The 22,675-nt window shown below is 40.6% G+C and overlaps 1 protein-coding gene and 1 pseudogene across 7 annotated transcripts in view; one reads left to right on the forward strand and one right to left on the reverse strand.

Moving 5' to 3' along the window:
• The window catches only part of LOC102134786 (uncharacterized), a 40,327-nt gene that overhangs the window by 766 nt on the left and 16,886 nt on the right, over positions 1-22,675 (forward strand). The window contains exons 2-4 of one of the 7 annotated variants that reach the window (XM_015440424.4): positions 766-858; positions 13,604-13,730; positions 14,235-14,333. In XM_015440424.4, the coding sequence (XP_015295910.1) occupies positions 766-858; positions 13,604-13,730; positions 14,235-14,333 (319 nt within the window). The remainder of the gene's footprint in view (positions 1-765; positions 859-13,603; positions 13,731-14,234; positions 14,334-22,675) is intronic. The other 6 variants (XM_015440425.4, XM_074026581.1, XM_074026582.1 and 3 more) reach the window with 6 other exon arrangements.
• On the reverse strand, positions 3,299-3,799 carry LOC135968625 (small ribosomal subunit protein eS25 pseudogene; annotated as a pseudogene).

Here is a 22,675-nt window from a genome sequence, read left to right on the forward strand (position 1 = left end):
CAGTGAGCCGAGATCGCGCACTGCACTCCAGCCTGTGTAATGCAGCCTGTGTAACACGGAGCAAGACTCCGTGTCGGGGGGGAAAAATTGCGCAGAAGTCACCGCAAGAATATTTAAGAAATTAATCAAAGAGTGATTCAAAAACTGTATAGCACCCAGCTATGGTTTGTAATTTGTTTTTCATGGTGGGGCTTGAAGGAAAGACTTTTATAAGGTGCATGATGAAGAAAGCCAAATTCAGTAATTGGTTAGGTACAGTTGTGTAGTTTCTCAGTTTGTACAATAAAGGTGAAAATTTTCTGGTTATGTAATCGGAGCTTAATTGGCAGTATATAGTTGGTTAAGCCTGATTTTTATGTCTTTCAATGTAGTAATTTTCAAAACGATGCTCTTGAGTTTTATATATATATATATATATATATATTTTTTTTTTTTTTTTTTTGAGATGGAGTCTCGCTCTAGTCGCCCAGGCTGGAGGAGTGTACTGGCACAATCTCGGCTCACTACAACTTCTGCCGCTGCCCGTGTTCAAGCTTCTCCTGCCTCAGCCTCTTGAGTAGCTAGGATTACAGGATTGTCTCAGGATGTTTTGGGGTCAAGGTTTTCCTTTGGAAACTGTATGGGGTGATGTGTCCTCAGCCACCCTTCAGTTTTTTCCTGGTCCTGAGTTTCAGTACTGTCTGGAGATAAAGCAAGATATCTGCTGTGGTTATGTCAGCTAGAGTGTCTAGTGGATATCAGCTTCTGGGTTATTTTCTCCCATAGGAGAACCTGAAGTCTGGAGTGTATCCTCTCAAGGAAGCAAATGGATGCCCTGGGGCTGAGAGGAATCTTCTGGTGTACTCTTTTTATGAAAAGGTAACCCCTTGAGATGTTAAAATTGTCTTCACCCAACCCAGCTTTCATTTCTTGGAGGCACATTGCTGGTCAACCAATCAGATTCTGGTTTTGAGGGGAAAACAAATAATTTTGCCCCCTGGATTCTCTAAGGGGGCAGAAAAATAGTGAAATAAATATAGTGAAAGTGAAATAGTGGGAAAAAAGTGGAACATTTGTGACAGAAAAAATAGTATCCCAAAAGACAAAAGGAAAAAGAAAAACACTGACCCCAGTGAGATGGTGTAAGAACTTGCAAACTTAAATGCCCATGGGGCAGTCACTGGGGCATAGTGTGGTGTCTCCTGAATGGGTGGTTCTTGAACATATAAGTGAGCAGGAGTGGGTGGAAAACTCTCAAGTGATTGAATGGCCTGACTTGAAACATGAGTCAGACACATCTGGTGTTTTTTTTTTTTTTTTTGAGACGGAGTCTCGCTCTGTCACCCAGGCTGGAGTGCAGTGGCCGGATCTCAGCTCACTGCAAGCTCCGCCTCCCGGGTTTACGCCATTCTCCTGCCTCAGCCTCCCGAGTAGCTGGGACTACAGGCGCCCGCCACCTCGCTGGCTAGTTTTTTGTATTTTTTAGTAGAGACGGGGTTTCACCGCATTAGCCAGGAGGGTCTCGATCTCCTGACCTAGTGATCCGCCCGTCTCGGCCTCCCAAAGTGCTGGGATTACAGGCTTGAGCCTCCGGCGCCCGGCCGACACATCTGTTTTTAATCAGCACTGCTACTCCCTGGGTTAGTCACCTTGAAAAGATTTGTTCACTTATTTTAACCTCAGTTTTCTTAGCTGTAAATTGTATTATATTAGTAGGGCTTGAAAGGTAGGAAAATATTTACCAAAGGCATAAAAGTGGTGGGTTTAAGAAAAAAATTGGTATCTAACAATATATTTCATTCATTAAAAATTCTCTATTCCCTTTTTTTTTTCTCCCCAGGTGAGTTTAGAAATTTTCTCAGGTGTGTTTTTTATGGGTGGGTGATTTCAAACAGAATTCTAAGGCTCAGCTTTTAGAATGCTACCAAGGAAATGAGTAGGGAAAATCTCTATTCCATTTTTTTTTTGTAGAAAATAAATACATTTCTATAAGAAAATGTGGTAGATAATTGGTGAGTTACGTAGATGCATGAAAATATCATTTCCTCTTTTTGCAGGGTAAATTTGTGACAGTGAATATCTCTGTTCAAACCCTTTTATCTTGATTTCCGAGTTTCATGCTAAATTTTATGAGATGAAACTTGGTACCACCTAGAAGTTTTGCCATATGACTAGTTGTTTACTAAATGATTCTTAATGGAATTAATAAAATAATGCATATATGAAAGAAATAGATACTTTTGCTTTTTTTATTGAGGTATAAATTGCAGACACCTTAAAATTTCCTTCCCTTATCTGAACACTGTGTTTGACTAATTTTGCTAGATTTTTCAAACACATATTTTCAAAAACCAAGTGAATAAGTCTAACATAGAAATTAAAGCTTGAAGGCCGGGCGCGGTGGCTCAAGCCTGTAATCCCAGCACTTTGGGAGGCCGAGACGGACGGATCACGAGGTCAGGAGATCGAGACCATCCTGGCTAACACGGTGAAACCCCGTCTCTACTAAAAATACAAAAAACTAGCCGGGCGAGGTGGTGGGCGCCTGTGGTCCCAGCTACTCGGGAGGCTGAGGCAGGAGAATGGCGGGAACCCGGGAGGTGGAGCTTGCAGTGAGCTGAGGTCCGGCCACTGCACTCCAGCCCGGGCGACAGAGCGAGACTCCGTCTCAAAAAAAAAAAAAAAAAAAAAAAAAGAAATTAAAGCTTGAGCCCAGTGACTCAGAGCTAAGGCTAATATTGAGCCTGCAAAAGGAGTTTATTACAGGCTCAGTTAGTTTTTTTCTGGGGAGCCTCCCCTGCAGATGTCCAAGCCTGCTCACTCTACCTGAGGAAGAAGCTTTTCTGCTGAGAGAGGCTACAGAGTCCTGGAAAGGTGGGGACCCACAGGCAGATGCAGTTAAGGTTAAGATGGTAGGGGATTGGGAGGGTCTTACTGATGATACAGTTGTTACTGTTTGAAGGCAGTTTCTAGACTTTGTAATATATAACAAAGTTAGATTTATGTTAAAAATTTGAATTCCAAAGGACTATTGCAACAGGAAGAAATACCAAGTGTAAGAACTTTAAGGATTGCAAAGTTTAGGCAGACAAGGGCTTTCTTTCCTGGGGAGGAGCAAACAAAATTAGAAGTTGGAAGGGACTGGCAAATGAAGGGTGAAATAATCAGATTTTAGATCAGAGAATGTTTTACCCTGAAGTCAGCATGTTCTTGGGAGGGACATAAAATGGAGTTGTATATTGGCTCTGATTGAGGGTAGCTCCAAATTCAGGAGCCTGTGAAAAATTTTATTTAGACTACTGAAGACAAATTCAGCTGATTTTTTTTTTTTTTTTTTTTGATTTAATAAAGTTTTATTTTTCCAAATGTACAATTGGTTGGACCTATTCATGCATCTTCACCAGCAGCTGGAGCATCTCCGCCCTTGGTATTTCTGGTGTAAATTACTTGAGCTCTGTGCTTTGAAACCAGTTTGATAAGTCCTTTACTAAGGAGCTCCTGAAGGGCTGCCCTGGCCATGGAGCCTCGAATCTTCAGTCTCTCAGAGACTACAGCTGGGGTTATAAGTTTATAGTTGGGAACTTCCTTACAGAGTTTGTCGTAGGTAGCTTTGTCAAACAAGACTAAGTTATTGAGCTTGTCCCGAACTTTGCCTTTGGACCACTTCTTCTTTTTGGCCTTGCCCCCAGATTTGTTCACTGGGTCTTTGTCTTTCTTGGCCGACTTTCCGGCGTCCTTCTTCTTGTCGTCCTTGGGCGGCATTGCAAAGCTCGGGGAGCAGCAGCAGACACCGCAGGCTTGCTAAGATGTCGGACAAAAAGCTGATTTTTTTTTTTAATGAGAAAAAGAAAATGTGCAGAGTTCTTATCGGAAAGGGGTCACAATCCAAACCCCAAGAGAGGGTTTTTGGATTTTGCTCAAGAAAGAATTCAGGGTGAGTCTATAAAGTAAAAGCAAGTTTATTAGGAAACAGACGGAATAAAAGAATGGCTTACTCCATAGGCAGAGCAGCCCTGAGGGCTGCTGGTTGCCCGTTTTTGTGTTTATTTTTTGATTCTATGCTAAACAAGGGGTGGATTATTTTTGCCTTCCCAATTAGACAATGTAAAGTAATTTCCTGATGTTTCCATGATGTCTCCATGGCATTTGTAAACTGTCATGGCATTGGTGGGAGTGTAGCAGTGAGGACGACCAGAGGTCACTCTCATCCCATCTTGGTTCTGATGGGTTTTATCCACCTTCTTTACTGCAACCTATTTTATCACCCAGGTCTTTATAACCTGTATCTTGTGCTGAACTCTTATCCTGTGACTTAGAATGCCTCACCATCTGGGAGTACAGCCCCGTAGGTCTCAGCCTCATTTTACCCAGCCCCTGTTCAAAATGGATTTGCCCTGATTCATTTGAAATGATATGCCTCTGACATTTCTCCTTTTTTTTCTTTTTTTTAAATCTGAGATGGAGTCTCACTCTGTTGCCCAGGCTGGAGTGCAATGGCATCGTCTCGGCTCACTGCAACCTCCACCTACCGGGTTCAAGTATTTCTCCTGCCTCAGCCTCCCCAGTAGCTGGGATTATAGGCGCCTGCCACCATGCCCGGCTAATTTTTGTACTTTTTTTTTTTTTTTAGTCCAATCAGTTTACTCTGCTTTCTCCATCTCCTCCTCCCATTAGTCAGCCATTGGAACTGGGAAACCTCCTACTTTCCCCCTCTTTGCATTCTTTCCACAATTCATCTTGTCTTTCTGCAGCCATATCTTCTTAATAGACTGAAGATTCTGTCATTGAGAATAGGGTGATCCATAAACCTGGTCATCGCACTTTTTATGACACAGTGATGTGGGCCCCAGATCCATGGCATGGTTTTCTCTGGATGCACTCCTGGATCTAATTTTTGTATTTTTAGTAGAGACAGAGTTTTGCCATGTTGACCAGGATGTTCTCCATCTCTTGACCCCGTGACCCACCTGCCTCAGCCTCCCAAAGTGCTGGGATTACAGGCATGAGCCACCACGCCTGGCCGTAATCTCTGACTTCTTTTTTTTTTTTCTTGGGACCGAGTCTCACTCGGTTGCCCCAGCTGGAGTTCAATGGCTTGATCTCAGTTCACTGCAACCTCTGCTTCCCGGGTTCAAGTGATTCTCCTGCCTCAGCCTTCTGAGTAGCTGGGATTACAGGCACACACCCCTGCGCCCAGCCAATTTTTGTATTTTTAGTAGAGATGGAGTTTCACCATGTTGGTCAGGCTGGTCTCAAACTCCTGACCTCGTGATCTGCCTGCCCCCGCCTCCCAAAGTGCTGGGGTTACAGGCGTGAGCCACCGACCCTGGTCAATCTCTGACTTCTTTAAGCAATGTTTTGTAATTCTTGTCATAGGGATCTTTCACCATTCTGATTAGCTATATTCGTAGATATTCTATTCTTTTTGTGGCAGTTGTGAATGGGATAATGTTTTTTTTTTTTTTTTTTTTTGAGACGGAGTCTCGCTCTGTCGCCGGGGCTGGAGCGCAGTGGCCGGATCTCAGCTCACTGCAAGCTCCGCCTCCCGGGTTTACGCCATTCTCCTGCCTCAGCCTCCTGTGTAGCTGGGACTACAGGCGCCCGCCACCTCGCCTGGCTAGTTTTTTGTATTTTTTTAGTAGAGACGGGGTTTCACCGTGTTCGCCAGGATGGTCTCGATCTCCTGACCTCGTGATCCGCCCGTCTCGGCCTCCCAAAGTGCTGGGATTACAGGCTTGAGCCACCGCGCCCGGCCGGGATAATGTTTTTGATTTGGCTTTTGGCTTGGATGTTTTGATGTACAGAGATTCTACTGATTTTTGTACATGTATTTAATATCCTGAAACTTGGCTAAAGTTGTTTATCAGTTTAAAGAGCTTTCCTGCTGAGACTATAGGGTTTTGAAGATATAGAATCATGTCATCTGCACACAGGGATGGTTAGACTTCCTTTCTTCCTGTTTGGATGCCTTTTCTTTTTTTTTTTTTTTTTTTTTTTTTGAGACAGAGTCCTGCTCTCACCACCCTGGAGTGTAGTGGCATGATCTCGGTTCACTGCAGCCTCCGCCTCCCACCTGGGTTCAAGCGATTCTCCTGCCTCAACCTCCTGAGTATGTGGGACTACAAGCGCACGCCACCATGCCTAGCTAATTTTTGTATTTGTAGTAGAGATGAGGTTTCACCATGTTGGCCAGGATGGTCTCGATCTCTTGACCTTGTGATCCGCCCACCTCGGCCTCCCAAAGTGCTGGGATTACAGGTATGAGCCACCATGCCCGGCGAATGCTTTTTATTTTCATCTCTTCTCTGATGACTCTGGCCAGGATTTCCAATTTTATGTTGAATAGGAGTTTTGAGAGAAGGCATCCTTATCTTGTGCCAGTTTTCAAGGAGGAATGCTTCCAGCTTGTGTCCAGTCAGTATGTTGGCTGTAAGTTTGTCATAGATATCTCATTATTTTGAAGTATGTACCTTCAATGTCTGGTTTGTTGAGGGTTTTAAACATGAAAAATGTTAAATTATATTGAAAGTGTTTTTAGCATCTATTGAGATCATCTTTTGGTATTTGTTATTAGTTCTCTTTGTGTGATGAATAACATTTATTGATTGTATGTTGAACCAGCTTGCATCCCAGAGATGCAGCGTACTTGATTATAGTGGATTAGCTTTTTGATGTTCTTCTGAATTCAGTTTGCCAGTATTTTGTTGAGGATATTTTCATCAATGTTCATCAAGGATATTGGCCTGAAGTTTTCTATCTTTTGTTTGGTCTCTGCCAGGTTTTGATATCAGAATGATGTTATTCTTACATATAATGAGTTGAAAAGGAGTCCTTTCTTTTCAATATTTTGAAATATTTTTAGTAGAAGTGGTACTAGCTCTTTTTTATACAACTGGTAGACTTCAGCTAGGAATTTGTCTGGTTCTTGGTTTTTCTTTTTTTTTTTTGTTAGTAGGCTATTTATTACTAATTCAGTTTTGGAGCTTGTTGGTCTATTCAGGGATTCAGTTTCTTATTTGTTGAGTCTTTGGAAACTGTGTCTTTGCTCCCAGGTTACTATTCTCAAGCTTGGCCCAAATAAACTCTCTTATATTCATGTTTCCTCCACTTTTTCCTTTTAGGTAGTCATATTACGTAGAATGAGCTAGAGCAGCCTCTATGAGGGGATCTCTCCTTTGATTGTACTCCACTTGCTGTAACACCCAAGAATGCAAGAGTGTGGTTGATCCTACCTAGAATCTGCACATAAGGTCTGGCCTCTTCCTGGGATTTACAGGACAGGGTCAGACTTTAGATTGAGAATGTACAGAAAACCAACAGGAGGCATTTTCTCCATTGTGAGTTGTCAACATAGACATCTTTTTTTTTTTGTTTTGTTTTGTTTTGTTTTTGAGACGGAGTCTCGCTCTGTCGCCCAGACTGGAGTGTAGTGGCCGGATCTCAGCTCACTGCAAGCTCTGCCTCCCAGGTTTACGCCATTCTCCTGCCTCAGCCTCCCGAGTAGCTGGGACTACAGGCGCCTGCCACCTCGCCCGGCTAGTTTTTTTTTTTTTGTATTTTTTAGTAGAGACGGGGTTTCACCGTGTTAGTCAGGATGGTCTCGATCTCCTGACCTCGTGATCCGCCCGCCTCGGCCTCCCAAAGTGCTGGGATTACAGGCTTGAGCCACCGCGCCCGGCCAACATAGACATCTTAAAGCCCCCTTTGAGAGTGTGGTTCTTAAAACTTTTCAGATCTTCTTCAGTGATTTATCACAGTCCTGCGAGAGGCTCCAGATATAAATAGAATCTGATGACAGAATCAGCATTTTAAGAGTGAGATATCAAAGTCATAATGTATCCATAGCCATGACCACAACTATACCTACCTATAAAATATGATACTGGAGTACAGTATTCTTGTCCTTCCCCTTACCCAAAAGCTAGCAATTTGGGACAAGTGATTAGGTTCTGAAACTCCACCAGGCCATTTTCTATTTAGAATCAGCCTGAATCTCTCCAGCCTGGATTATCATTGGGCCATCAGCCAGGGTCACTAAGAAACCTCTCACAATCACCTAGGCATCTTTGAGACATTTGAGGATGTCTAGGGCAGAATTGTGTCAGGCTGACAAGAGTGGTTAATTCTGCTTCTGGCTTAGTGTAAGAAAAATGAGTCATTCTCTGTGTGTGTGTGTGTGTGTGTGTGTGTGTGTGTGTGTTTTGTTTTTTTCTTTTTTTCTTTTTTTTAGATGGAGTATTGCTCTGTTGCCTAGGCTGGAGTGCAGTGGTGTGATCTCAGCTTACTGCAGCATCTGCCTCCCGGGTTCAAGTGACTCTTCTGCCTCAGCCCCCCAAATAGCTGGGAATACAGGCACTTGCCACCACACATGGCTAATTTTTGCATTTTTAGTAGAGACAGGGTTTCATCATATTGCACAGGCTGGTCTTGAACTCCTGACCTTGTGATCTCCCTGCCTCAGCCTCACAAAGTGCTGGGATCACAGGCGTAAGCCACCACACCCGGCAATTCTGTGTTTTTTTCTCCCCTCATACAAGAGATAACTTTGGTTGGTCCCCAGATGAGAGTTTCTCAAGTTTCCGGGTACTTGGATGAAAGCAATAGGTCTGGTGACTCAAACAGATAAAGTAATTGTTTTCATTTTATATGGCCATTCAAAAAACAGATGAAGCAGTCATGGTCCCTACTATCCAGAAACATTTTGTCTAGACTAACAACTGGATACATGTGTGAATTAAGCATTATATGGTTGATACAATGAATAGATGTGTCCAAAAGAAATTTGGGCCACTCTTTTATATTGTTACTTCTGATATCATCACCTGAAGGGATATTTATGGAGTGAAGATTTGTTATTATTTGTGTTTTTTTTACTTTGCTAAGAATATGTATTTATCTTCTAATATAATTATTCTAAAGAACTTTAAGAAATTTGTTTAAATTGCTTATTAGTATATGTTATAAAATTGACAGGGCAGTGGCAAAAATAGATTAAAGTTACATAAGCTCTAGGATTTAAGATTCTCGTAGGTAAGCTTAGGAAAAACAGAACTGGAAATACCTTGGTGGCAGAGAAAACAGAATTCTACATAGGGTCCTTTCCCTGCCCAAATTCTGTTCAGATTCATCCTTTGTGGAGGCCTTATTTATGTCTGGCCCCACTCCGGAGCCTTGCCTCACAAAACTGATTTATAAAAATCAGAGTTTTGGCCGGGTGTGGTGGCTCACACCTGTAATCCCAGCACTTTGGGAGGCCGAGGCAGGCAGATCACGAGGTCGGGTGTTCGAGACCAGCCTGACTAACATGGTGAAACTTCGTCTCTACTAAAAATACAAAACTTAGCTGGGCGTGGTGGCACATGCCTGTAATACCAGCTGCTCAGGAGGCTGAGGCAGGAGAATCACTTGAACCCGGGAGGTGGAGGTTGCAGTGAGCCAAGATTGTGCCACTGTACTCCAGCCTGGCGACAGAGCGAGACTCTGTCAAAAAAAAAAAAAAAAAAGATTGGAGTTGTGTCTGGTGAATCTTGCTGCCTTTCTAGAGGTGGTGCTCACAATTTTCTGAAACCCAAAAACAGGTAAATGAGAGAAATAAACTATTTATTTTAGGATCTTATTTTTTAAATTTTATATTAAAACCAGTGCTGGCCGGGCGCGGTGGCTCAAGCCTGTAATCCCAGCACTTTGGGAGGCCGAGGCGGGCGGATCACAAGGTCAGGAGATCGAGACCACAGTGAAACCCCGTCTCTACTAAAAATACAAAAAAATTAGCCGGGCGCCGTGGCGGGCGCCTGTAGTCCCAGCTACTCAGGAGGCTGAGGCAGGAGAATGGCGGGAACCCGGGAGGCGGAGCTTGCAGTGAGCCGAGATCGCGCCACTGCACTCCAGCCTGGGCAACAGCGTGAGACTCCGTCTCAAAAAAAAAAAAAAATAAATAAATAAATAAATAAATAAATAAATAAATAAAACCAGTGCTTACAGAAGCATTCCATTTAGCGACTTGTTTTCTATTTCTGCCAGTGTAGCTGTTGCTCCACAAGCCACAAACAAGAAAATATATACACAATAAAAATTTCTTTAAACTACATTAAACTTTTTCTATGTTCTTCTCATCTGCCTATATTTAGCTTTTATTCTATACATTTAAAACAAAATCCATGACAGAGACACAGAGGAAGAAATAAAAATGCCGAACCCTTTATCTAAATCCTGGGAATTACTGAACACTTAGTGTCAATTTTCAGGGTGTTATTAGGATTAAATCACGTAATGTGTTATGCCCAGCACAGTGCTCTGTAACATACTCTTAAGCCCATAGTACCTGCTTAATAAACATTGCATTAGTATGTGTGTACATGTTATTTTCCAAAGGCAGATTTATTCAGACATTGCTGCCTTCTGTTTGTTCTGTAAACTTTAAACAGCCAGCAAAGAATATAAAACTTTAAGATGGAGATTGGTTTTATTTGTACCAGAAGTATTTGTGTTGTGACGAGTGCTGAGTGTAAGGGACTCTGTGCTATGTCTGCTTCTCTGACTAATGCTAATAATGAGCCCAGTGGGAACAACATCAGCATTGACAGGGAACTCGTTTGAAACACCCATTCATGGACCCTTTTCAGACTTGCATATTCACATTACATAGAGTGGGGCCAAAATTACCAAGCGAGTTTTAAGCTCTTTAAAGTTTGAGAGGCAATGCTTAGCTAAGTGGTTATCAGCCTCGTCTTTTTGTTTGTTTGTTTGTTTTGTTTTTGTTTTTGAGACAGGATCTCACTCTCACCCAGTCTGGAGTGCAATGGCATAATCTCGGCTCACTGCAACCTCCACCTCCCGGGTTCAAGTCATTCTCATGCCTCAGCCTCCTGAGTAGCTGGGATTACAGGCACCCGCCATCATTGCTGGCTAATTTTTTGTTTTTAGTAGAGATGAGGTTACATCATGTGGGCCAGGCTGATCTTGAACTCCTGACCTCAGGTGATCCGTGTGCCTCGGCCTCCCAAAGTGCCGGGATTACTGGTGTGAGTCACTGCACCTGGCCTCTGCCCAGTCTTCTAATTAGGATTACATGGCAGAAATCTCTGTACTTACGTGCTTTCCACGGATTTTGTTTATTGTTGTGGGTGGAAGCATCCATGTTGTTTTAATGAAGTGCCTCATGTGACTCTAAGGCGAGGCCAGAATCAAGTATGAGGACTTCAATATACATTCATGAGAGCTAAGTGCCACCTTTGCACTAAAGGGTGGTCACAGAGCTTGTTCTGTTTGGGTTTGGTAGGAACAAGGGAGTGTGGCTCATATTTCCATTACTGTAGCAGAAATTGCTGGTGGCTGTGGCAGGGGAGGGCACCGGAGGACAGGAAAAGAGAAACATACTTTTATATTCATAGAGCACCTCATTGTTCCTGAATCTCTTCTATTATAAAGGACAGAGAAATGGGTGGACTTTTTCTGCAGGATTTTCCTTCTGTTTGTGCATGTGATGGCAGCAGACAAAAAGGTGGTGCTGGCATTTTTAAATGAATATTCTCAAGATGCAGGTGTAACTTGTCCAGAGAATGTTATCTAAAAAGGATTTTCAGAGGAGGAGAGAAAAAATGGCTTTTTTTCAGCTAAACATGTCTCAGATGAAGAGCTGTGTACACTCTGCTTCATGGAATGCCATGCGTTTAGTACTTGCAAACCTTTACTTCCCTACTTGTGTTTTTCCTCCCTAAGGAGTTTGTTTTAACTACATTTTAAAATTCTTATAATATTCAAGGCTTTCTGCAAAACATTTCCTTTCTATATACCAGAGCTTTCTCTACATTCTCTACATCATGGCTTCTTATATGCCATGCAGAATTCCTACCATGAATTTATAATCGGCACTATTAAAAATGTTCCCTTTGTGGCTGTTAAACATGGGGAGATGTAGGCCAGGCGCGGTGGCTCAAGCCTGTAATCCCAGCACTTTGGGAGGCCGAGACGGGCGGATCACGAGGTCAGGAGATCGAGACCATCCTGGCTAACACGGTGAAACCCCGTCTCTACTAAAAAAATACAAAAATACTAGCCGGGCGAGGTGGCGGGCGCCTGTAGTCCCAGCTACTCCGGAGGCTGAGGCAGGAGAATGGCGTGAACCCGGGAGGCGGAGCTTGCAGTGAGCTGAGATCCGGCCACTGCACTCCAGCCTGGGCGACAGAGCGAGACTCCGTCTCAAAAAAAAAAAAAAACATGGGGAGGTGTAAATACTCAAGATTCCTATTGGGGGAAAGCTGGGGTCCCTAGTAAAGATGGAGAACATGTAATGTTGAGGTTTCATCTGTTTTCTCTATTAACTCTATGCAGAACAGGATTAAGAAATCCTTATTTAAACAGAATGCCATTTATTACCCAGAAAGTTCTGAAAAAAATTATTAGGAGATATCTGCTCTCTACGGTGCTAAAGAAAGACTAAAATCACTATTAAAAGTAACAGAACATGGGAGATACCTGTATCTTTAACTTTGTATAAAACTATGTATCTTTATAGTTACATTCAGACTATAATTTACTGTTTGAGGGTCAATATCTTAGCAGTGATGCCATGTTCTTCTGTGTGCATCAGCATATCATAAAAATTTGTTGGTTGGGTGTGGTGGCTCACACTTGTAATCCCAGCACTTTGGGAGGCCGAGGTGGGTGGATCACCAGAAGTCGGGAGTTCGAGACCAGACTGACCAACATGGAGAAACCCCGTCTCTACTAAAAATACAAAATTAGCTGGGCATGGTGGTGCATGCCTGTAATCCCAGCCACTTGGGAGGCTGAGGCAGGAGAATCACTTGAATCCAGGAGGTAGAGGTTGCAGTGAGCTAAGATGGTGTCATTGCACTCCAGTCTGGGCAACAAGAGCAAAACTCCGTCTCAAAGAAAAAAAAAGAAGAAAGAAATTTAGAAATTCAGACTTTACTCCAGAGCTTCTGAAGAAAAAAAATCTGCACAACAGGATCTCCAGTTTATTGTTCATCTTTAAAGTTGAGAGGTACCTTCTAACTCAACATGTCTTTTTTGTTTGAAAAATATACACAACTCAAATTTTATGATGTAAATATAGCAGTCAAAGTACAAATTTTTGTTTATGCCCTTAATTTTATACTTCTCATCCACAGAAGTATCTCATATATACTGGTGTTATGGAGCTTATGCCATTCTCTTCTCTCAGAGTTCGAGAAAACGTTAGATAATATTTATGTGTTAAAAATGATTGGGGCCAGGCATGGTGGCTCACGCCTGTAATCCCAGCATTTTGGGAGGCCAGGGTGGGTGGATCACCTGAGGTTGGGAGTTAGAGACCAGCCTGACCAACATGGAGAAACTCTGTCTTTACTAAAAATACAAAATTAGCCAGATGTGGTGGTGCATGCCTGTAATCCCAGCTACTCAGGAGGCTGAGGCAGGAGAATCGCTTGAAGCCAGCATGCAGAAGTTGCCTCTGTCTCAAAAAAAAAAAAAAAAAAAAAAATTATTAGATAATTTCAGTTATTCCTGTAAGTGAGAAGCAATTCTCTTTATTCTCTCATTTCACTTTAATTCAAATAATAAATTCTGCCCATGGCCACTTGGTAAATATACATGTGTCTTGTGTGCTTGTGTTTTTCAGGGGCCGTTGACATTTAGGGATGTGGCCATAGAATTTTCTCTGGAGGAGTGGCAGTGCCTGGACACTGCTCAGCAGGATTTGTATAGGAAAGTGATGTTAGAGAACTACAGAAACCTAGTCTTCTTGGGTGAGAATAACTTTAGTACACAATTACTAATATACCCTAAAAGTTTCATTTCTCTTTTTTTTGTAGAATAATTTTTGGTAATTTATGCTTTGTATAAATGAGTTTCTGATACTTGTTCTTAAGAAAATCTTGAGGATTTATCCATGTAGAAAAGAATTTTTTCAGGATGTTTTATCTTGACTTAAACTTTCCACATTCCTGGGCTGATCTGTATCCTTCACTTTAGATTAGTGGCAATTCCAGAAATTTAGTGGCATAAAATATTGTTGCCCATATCTTAAAATCTATTTGCCACCACCAATTTTTGATTACTGAATACCAGGTAGTGAAATTAAGAACCTACAAAGGTAAAATGTTTTCTAAATACTTAGAAATTTCTGTTATAAATTAGTATTTTAGGATTAATTTTCTAGAATATTCTAATACATCCTTTTTACTAAGCACGGTACTAGGTCGGTAACTGAAGAATATGAGAAAGATTCATGTTATTTATTTTTAATAAAGCAGGTATTGCTGTTTCTAACCCAGACCTGATCACCTGTCTAGAGCAAGGAAAAGAGCCCTGGAATATGAAGAGACATGTGATGGCAGATGAACCACCAGGTAGGTGAGAGTGACACAACAGATGACATGAATGAGAGGTCCAAAAAAAAAAAAAAAAAGAAAGCCAATGCTTAAAATGTTATTTGAGAAGCTGTGTTCCAAAGCAAATATTTTCTGGGAAGCCTGAGTGTTTTTTTTTGTTTGTTTGTTTGTTTTTTAATTTTTCTCTTGCATAGGGGCATCTTCTGTCTTATGCTTTTAAATTCTTTAAGGATTCTTTCCCTTTGGTGAGCTCCCTTCAAGTTTGCCGTCAGAACCAAAGTCCTCTTCATGGCATACGAGATTCACAATCTGACTGCTTTTCCATTGTTTTTGGGGACACACAAATATCTACATGATTTTGAGAAACTCTACGTTAAACTATTTTCTTTTCTTTTCTTTTTTTCTTTTTTTTTTTTTGAGACTGAGTTTCACACTTTTTGCCCAGGCTGAAGTGCAATGGTGCGATCTAGGCTCACTGCAACCTCCGCCTCCTGGGTTCAAGCAATTCTCCTGCCTCAGCCTCCCGAGTAGGTGGAATTACAGGCACCCGCCGCCATGCCCAGCTAATTTTTTGTATTTTTAGTAGACACAGGGTTTCACCATGTTGGGCAGGCTGGTCTCAAACTCGTGACCTCAAGCAATCTGCCCGCCTTGGCCTCCCAAAGTACTAGGATTACAGGTGTGAGCCACTGCACCTGGCCAAACTATTTTCTTAGTTCTCTTTTTGTATCATGTTTGAAATGTGTAAGAGGTAGTGGTTTCTGTTCCATTGTTTGTTGTTGTTGTTAACTTTTCTGCACATTCTATTCTGTTCTTATTACTATATTCTTGATATATAGTTTGAAATTATAAAGTGTGATGTCTTTCTACTTTGTTCTTTTTCCTCACGATTGCTTTGGCTATTTGAAGTTTATTGTAGTTTCTTACAAATTTTAGAATTGTATTTTCCATCACTGCGAAGAAAAATGCCACTGAAATTTTGATAGGGAATTTATTGAATCTATAGATTACTTAGATAATAGGACACTTTAGGCCGGGCGCGGTGGCTCAAGCCTGTAATCCCAGCACTTTGGGAGGCTGAAATGGGTGGATCACGAGGTCAGGAGATCGAGACCATCCTGGCTAACACAGTGAGACCCCTTCTCTACTAAAAAAAATACAAAAAACTAGGCGGGCGAGGTGGCAGGCGCCTGTAGTCCCAGCTACTCGGGAGGCTGAGACAGGAGAATGGCGTGAACCTGGAAGGCGGAGCTTGCAGTGAGCTGAGATCCAGCCACTGCACTCCAGCCTGGCCCACAGAGCGAGACTCCGTCTCAAAAAAAAAAAAAAAAAAAAAAGATAATAGGACACTTTAGCAATATTTATTTTTTCAATCTGTAGACATGCAATATTTTTAAATTTGTGTCTTCTCTAATTTCTTGTATTAATAACATGTCTTTCCTTGTAAAGATTTTTTACTTCCTTGGTTAAATTTGTTCTCAGAAATTTATTATCTTAATGCTATTTTAAATTGTTTTCTTTCTCTGTTAGATAGTTTGTTTTAAGTGTATGGAACAATAACAATACTGGCATGTTAATTTTATGTTTTGCTAATTTACTGAGTGTATTTATTAATTCAGACAAATTTCAATGTAGTGTTCATGGTTTTTTATATATAAAATCATATGATCCATAAACAGCAACTTTTTACTTACTTGTCTTCAATTTCAATGGCTTTTTAAAAATGTTTTTGACTCATTATTCTGCCAAATACTTCCAGTGCTACGTTAAAATAGAAGCATTGACAATGGGCACAATATTGTTTTGCATTAGTGTCTGTGAATTTGAAGGAGCAAGCAACTCCTAAAGCTTCTATAAACTGGTTTCAGTAGGTAAAGATCTTTTTCTGTTATGTCTCCAGGGTCATAGAATGCTGTCTGGGTTTGTAGTGGAGAGGGGGTGTAGCTTGGTCACAAGGCTGCTGGGACTGCACTAGGGTCTACCTTTAGTTGGCTTGTTACAGGGGCTTGGGTAGCTGTAATCCCCATTTTATTTTTGGACAGACTGAATATCCTTCAGGACTTTGATCTGTAGAGCAGACAGTAGGGCAGGTTTCTGCAGTCAGGCTCATATATAATGGCCCTTATATCGGGATGTGAATGAGTATGGCTTTTATTGAGTACCAGAGAGGATTACTGTAGTTATGCAGACAAATTCTTTTGTAATGGTATATCAGTGTTGCACAGCAGATTCTATGAGTAAATATGTCACTTATTATTGTGCAGTTTCAGTGTTTTGTTAATGTAGGTTTCTTAACATCGAGTTATTGTGTTTTTTTGTTTCACTTTTGTATTATAATTTTGGACAGCTTGCAATTCGGTTTATCTCTTGTAATTAAGAGATAAATCAGCCATATGTCTGTCACAATTAGATATATATGTGTGTCTGTTTATCTATAAATATGACCCCAATATTGGTTATGGCTTATCTTGTATATGTTCTTTCTTAACTAATTTTCAGTGGTTTTATCTCACCTAAGTGAGTAGTCATGGAAATATTTTCGCCATCTCTTATTTTCACCATGTGTTTAATGATGGTGTTTCTCTCACCTTTGTGTACTTTTATAATTTGAAGGTAATTTTTGAAAAGATTTATAAAACTGTATTTTTTTCAGTTTTTCCTTTAGAAAAATTAATTGTTGTAAAAACACATAATATTTACCATCTTAAATCTATTTAAGTGTACATTTTAGGGCCCGACATGGTGGTGGCTCACATCTGTAATCCAGAATTATTTGAGCTCAAAAGTTTGAGATCAGTCTGGGAAAATATGGACATATGTTTTTCAAGATGTTTTTAAAAAATAGCCAGGCATGGTGTTGTGCATCTGTGGTTCAGGCTACTTGCAAGATTGAGGTGGAAGGGTTACTTGAGCCTCAGAGTTTGAGGCTCAAGTGAGCCATAATTGTACCACCACACTCCAGCTTTTTGACAGAATGAGACTCTGTCTCCAAAAAAGAAAAAAAAACACAACTCTACATTTCAGGCAGTCATGTTAATGATATTCACATTGTTATGCAAAAGACTTTTAGATATTTACATTTTGTGAAACTGAAACTCAATACCATTAAATAACAACATCCCATTTTACCCTCTTTCCAGCCCTTGACAAACACCCTTCCTCTTTCTGTTTTTATGAGTAAGACTAATTAAGATATCTCATAGGCCGGGCGCGGTGGCTCAAGCCTGTAATCCCAGCACTTTGGGAGGCCGAGACGGGCGGATCACGAGGTCAGGAGATCGAGACCATCCTGGCTAACACGGTGAAACCCCGTCTCTACTAAAAAATACAAAAAACTAGCCGGGCGAGGTGGCAGGCGCCTGTAGTCCCAGCTACTCGGGAGGCTGAGGCAGGAGAATGGCCTAAACCCGGGAGGCGGAGCTTGCAGTGAGCTGAGATCCGGCCACTGCACTCCAGCCTGGGCGACACAGCGAGACTCCGTCTCAAAAAAAAAAAAAAAAAAAAAAGATATCTCATATAAGTGGAATCACACTGTAGCCATCTTTTCGTTACTGGCTTATTTCAGGTGACATAATATTCTCAAAGTTTATCTTAAAATGTGACAAGATTTTCTTTTTTTTCTTTTTCTCTTTTTTATTTTTGAGACGGAGTCTCCTGTTGCCCAGGCTGGAGTGCAATGACGTAGTCTCGGCTCACTGCAACCTCTGCCTCCCGGGTTCAAGCAATTCTCCTGCCTCAGCCTCCCGAGTAACTGGGACTACAGGCGTGTGCCACCATGCCCGGCTAATTTTTTGTATTTTTAGTAGAGACAGAGTTTCACCATGTTGGCCAGGCTGGTCTCGAACTCCTGACCCTCAGGTGATCTGCCAACCTCGGCCTCCCAAAGTGCTAGGATTACAGGTGTGAGTCATACCGCTTGGCAAGATTTTCTTTTTTAAGACTGAATAATATTTCACTGTACACATGTTACATTTTTGATGTGTTTATAAATCAAGAGACAACTGGGTTGCTTCAGCCTTTTAGCTTCTGTGAATACTAGTACAATAAACATAGATGTTCAAATACGTCTTCCATGTGTTACATATTTTAAATTGCTAAACAGGATTCCTGTATTTGATGATAATTCCATTTTTAATTATTTGAGAAACATAACATTCAAAAATAATGACTGCATCTTTGTTTTCTACCAACAATCAACATAAGTTTTATTTTCATTGCATCATCAACAGATTTGGTGTTTTTAAATAATTTATAGTGGTCATTGTAGTGGGTATGACATGATTTCATTTTTCATTGTTTTTTTATGTGTTTCTCTACAAATTACTAATTTTGCATGTCATTTCAAATGCTTTTTTCATTTGTGTATCTTTTATGATAAAAATTTAGTTCAGTTGTTAATTTTCAAATCAAGTTATTTAACTTAGTTTTAAGAGTTTTATATATATTTGAATATTAACTATCACATGTAATATGGAAATATTCTTATCCATTTTCTAGGAGGCATTTTCACTCAGTTAAATGTTTTGTTTTAATGTGCAGAAATTTTGAAGTATAGTATAATTTTTTTTGTTGTTGCTCATGCATTTAGTGTCTTATCTAAGAAAATGGTGCCAAGACCAATGTCCCGTTTTCTTTCTATTTTTTTCTAAGAGACTTATTAGTTTTTGTATGTCTAAGTATTTTACTTAAAATGTTTTTGTATATGGTTCAAAGAAATGATCCAACCTTATTTTATCAGTATTGATATTTAGTTTTTAACATTATTTTTTGAAAAGGTTATCTTTATTGTTTACTCTTGGCAGCTTTGTAGATCATTTGATTATTTACAAAAGGTTTCATTTCTGGGCTCTGTATTCTGTTCTTTCATCTGTTTATCTGCCTTTGTGTCAATATTACACTGTTTTTGTTAATGTAGCTTTTAATTTTTTATTGTTATTATTTTTGAGATGGAATCTGGCTCTGTCACCCAGGCTGGAGTGCAGTGGCTCAGTCAGCTCACTGCAGCCTCCTCCTCCTGGATTTCAGCGCTTCTTCTGCCTCAGCCCCCCGAGTAGCTGAGATTACAGGCATTCGCCACCATGCGTGGCTAATTTTTGTATTTTAGTAGAGACAGCGTTTCACAGTGTTGACCAGGCTGGTCTCGATCTCCTGAGTTTAGGTGATCCATCCACCTTGGCCTCACAAAGTGCTGGGATTACAGGTGTGAGCCACTGCACCTTGCCTAATATGTTTAAAAATCAGGAAGTTTAATGCCTGTTTATTCTTTTTCATGGGTGTTTGGCTATAGTTCATAATCAAATTTAAAAATTTTAAACAATATTTGTGTGATAAAAGTGTGTTACTGTGATTTTTATAGAGATAATATTGAATTTGTTCACCACTGTAGGTTGTATTGACAACTAAATTAAACTTTTTTGAACCTTGAGCTGAAGAGTGTGTTTGATTGATTGACTGATTGATTCATTTGAGATGGAGTCTCACTCTGTCATCCAGGCTGGAGTGCAATGGCATGGTCTTGGCTCCCTGCAACCTCTGCCTCCTGGGTTCAAGGAATTCTCCTGCCTCATCCTCCTGAGTAGCTGGGATTACAGGTGCCTGCAACCACACCCGGCTAACTTTTATATTTTTAGTAGAGATGGGGCTTCACCATGTTGGCCAGGCTGGTCTCGAACTCCTGACCTCAAGTGTTCCGCCCACCTTGGCCTCCCAAAATGCTGGGATTACAGGCATGAGCCACCACTCTTGGCCTTAGTTTCATGCAATTTTCTTGCCTTGGCCTCTCAAAGTGTTAGTATTACAGCCGTGAGCCACTACACTCGGCCCATGTGTTTTTTGTTTCTTTGTTTTTTGTTTTTTAATATATTATTGGATTTGACAGTTTTAGTTTTGCTTTTTTTTGAGACCGAGTCTCACTCTGTCGCCCAGGCTGGGGTGCAATGGTACGATCTTGGCTCACTGCAACCTCTGCCTCCTGGGTTCAAGCAATTCTCCCGCCTCAGCCTCCTGAGTAGCTGGGATTACAGGCACCCACCATTATGCCTGGCTAATTTTTGTATTTTTGTAGAGACAGGGTTTCACTATGTTAGCCAGGTTGGTCTTGAACTCCTGACATCAGGTGATCTGCCCACCTCTGCCTTCCAAAGTGCTGGCATTACAGGTGTGAGCCACCACACCCGGCCTACTTTTGCTTTTAATTTTTAGTTTCATTCAGTTTTGGTCAGAAAACACACAGTGTATGATTTTGGTCGTCTTATATTTATTGTTGTTTTGAAACAGGATCATACTCCGTCACCCAGGCTGGAGTATAGTGGCATAATTTTGGCTCACTGCAACCTCAGCACATATTTGCACTTAAGTGATCTTTTCTTCTTCCTGAGTAGCTGAGACTACAGACATGCACTACCATGCCTCGCTAATTTTTTGATTATTTGTAGTGACCCAGTCTCATTATGTTATCCAGTCTAGTATCAAACTTCTGGTCCCAAGTGATCCTCCCACCTTCATCTTCCAAACTGTTGGGATTAGATGTATCAGCCACTACTCCCAGGTGGTATTCTTTAATAAGACTTTTTATGTGTCCTAACAGAATATATCATGTCCAGATAAAAATATTGTATATTCTCTTGCTTTTAACTGGACAATTTTGTACATGCTGTTAAGCCTGGTTGGTCTGTGGTATGGCTTGGATGTCCATGTTCTGCAAGGCTCATGCTGCAACTTAATACTCAATATTGGATGTGGAACCTGGTAGGAGGTGTTTTGGTCATAGGGACAAATTCTCATAAATGCCATGGCACCATCCTTTTAGTAATCAGAAAGTTTTTACTACATTAATTCAAATGAGAGCTCGTTCATTAAAATAACCTGTCTCCACCTCACACTTGCTCTGTCTCTTACCATGTGATATGTCCAGCTACTCTGTCTTCCACTAAGATTGTAAGTTTCCTGAGACCCTCACCAGAAGCAGATACTGACTGGCACACACTATTTATACAGTCTGCCAAATTGTAAGCCAAATAAACCTTTTTACTTTATAATTTATCCACTCTCAGGTATTTGTCTATATGCAAAATAGTTAATACAGTCTATAATGCTGTTTTTTTAATTGATCTTTTATCTAAATTTTTATTTATTATTGCAAATGGGATCTTGATGTCTACAATTATTATGTTGCTATGTATTTCTTGCTTTACCTTTGCCAAAATATGCTTTATATATTTTGGAGTCCTGATGTATATATACACACACACACACACACACGTGTAAACATAAATAGATAGATATGATAGTTATAGATTCTTGACCCATTTGGCTATTATATAATATCAGTGTTTGTCTCATGTTAGTACTTGACTTAAAGCATATTATATTCAATATAATTACTATCACCTCACCCAATTATGATTACTCTTTGCATGGAATATAGATTCTTTTCATTCTGTTACTTTCAGCCTATTTGACTCAATGCTAAAATGAGTCTGTTATAGACAGCATATTGTATGCTTTTTTACTTAAACTACTCAGGCATCTTATTTCTTTTTCTTTTTATAAATTTATTTATTTTTGAGATAGAGTCTCACTCTGTCAACCAAGCTAGTTTGCAGTGGCATGATTACAGCTCAATGCAGCCTCAACCTCCCAAACTCAGATGATCTCATCTCAGCTTCTCAAGTAGCTGGGCTGCAAATATGTGCCGTCATGCCCAGCTTGTTTTATTGTTTTTGTTTTAGTAGGGACAGAGTTTTGCCATGTTGTACAGTCTGGTCTCAGACTCCTGAGTTAAAGTGATCAGCCCCCCTGGGCCTCCCAAAGTCCTGGGATTACATTTTTTTATTAAGTAGTTTAATTAATTTATATTTAAAATGATTGCTTAAAGAAATAAAGTTACTATTACCAGTTTCATTGTTATTGTTTTTTAAAAAATATTATTTTTTGTGTATTCTGGGATACATGTATAGGATTTACAAGTTTGTTACATAGGTAAACATGTCCCATAGTGGTTTACTGCACCTATCAATCCATCACTTAGGTATTAAACCCTGCATGCATTGGCTATTTTTCTTGATGCTGTTTCCCCCACTCTGACAGGTTCCAGTGTATGTTGTTCCCCTCTGTGTGTCCATGTTTGTTTTTTTGTTTTTGAGACAGAGTCTCCCTCTGTCGCCAGGCTGGAGTGCTATGGCATGATCTCAGCTCAGTGCAACCTCCGACCCCCTGGTTCAAGCGATTCTCCTGCCTCAGCCTCCCAAGTAGCTGGGATTACAGGCACGCACCTAATAATGCTCAGCTAATTTTTGTATTTTTAGTAGAGATGGGGTTTCACCATGTTGGCCAGGATGGTCTTGATCTCCTGACCTCGT

The sequence above is a fragment of the Macaca fascicularis genome, chromosome 19 (assembly GCF_037993035.2).
Source record: "Macaca fascicularis isolate 582-1 chromosome 19, T2T-MFA8v1.1".
In the NCBI taxonomy this organism is placed as follows: Eukaryota; Metazoa; Chordata; class Mammalia; order Primates; family Cercopithecidae; genus Macaca; species Macaca fascicularis.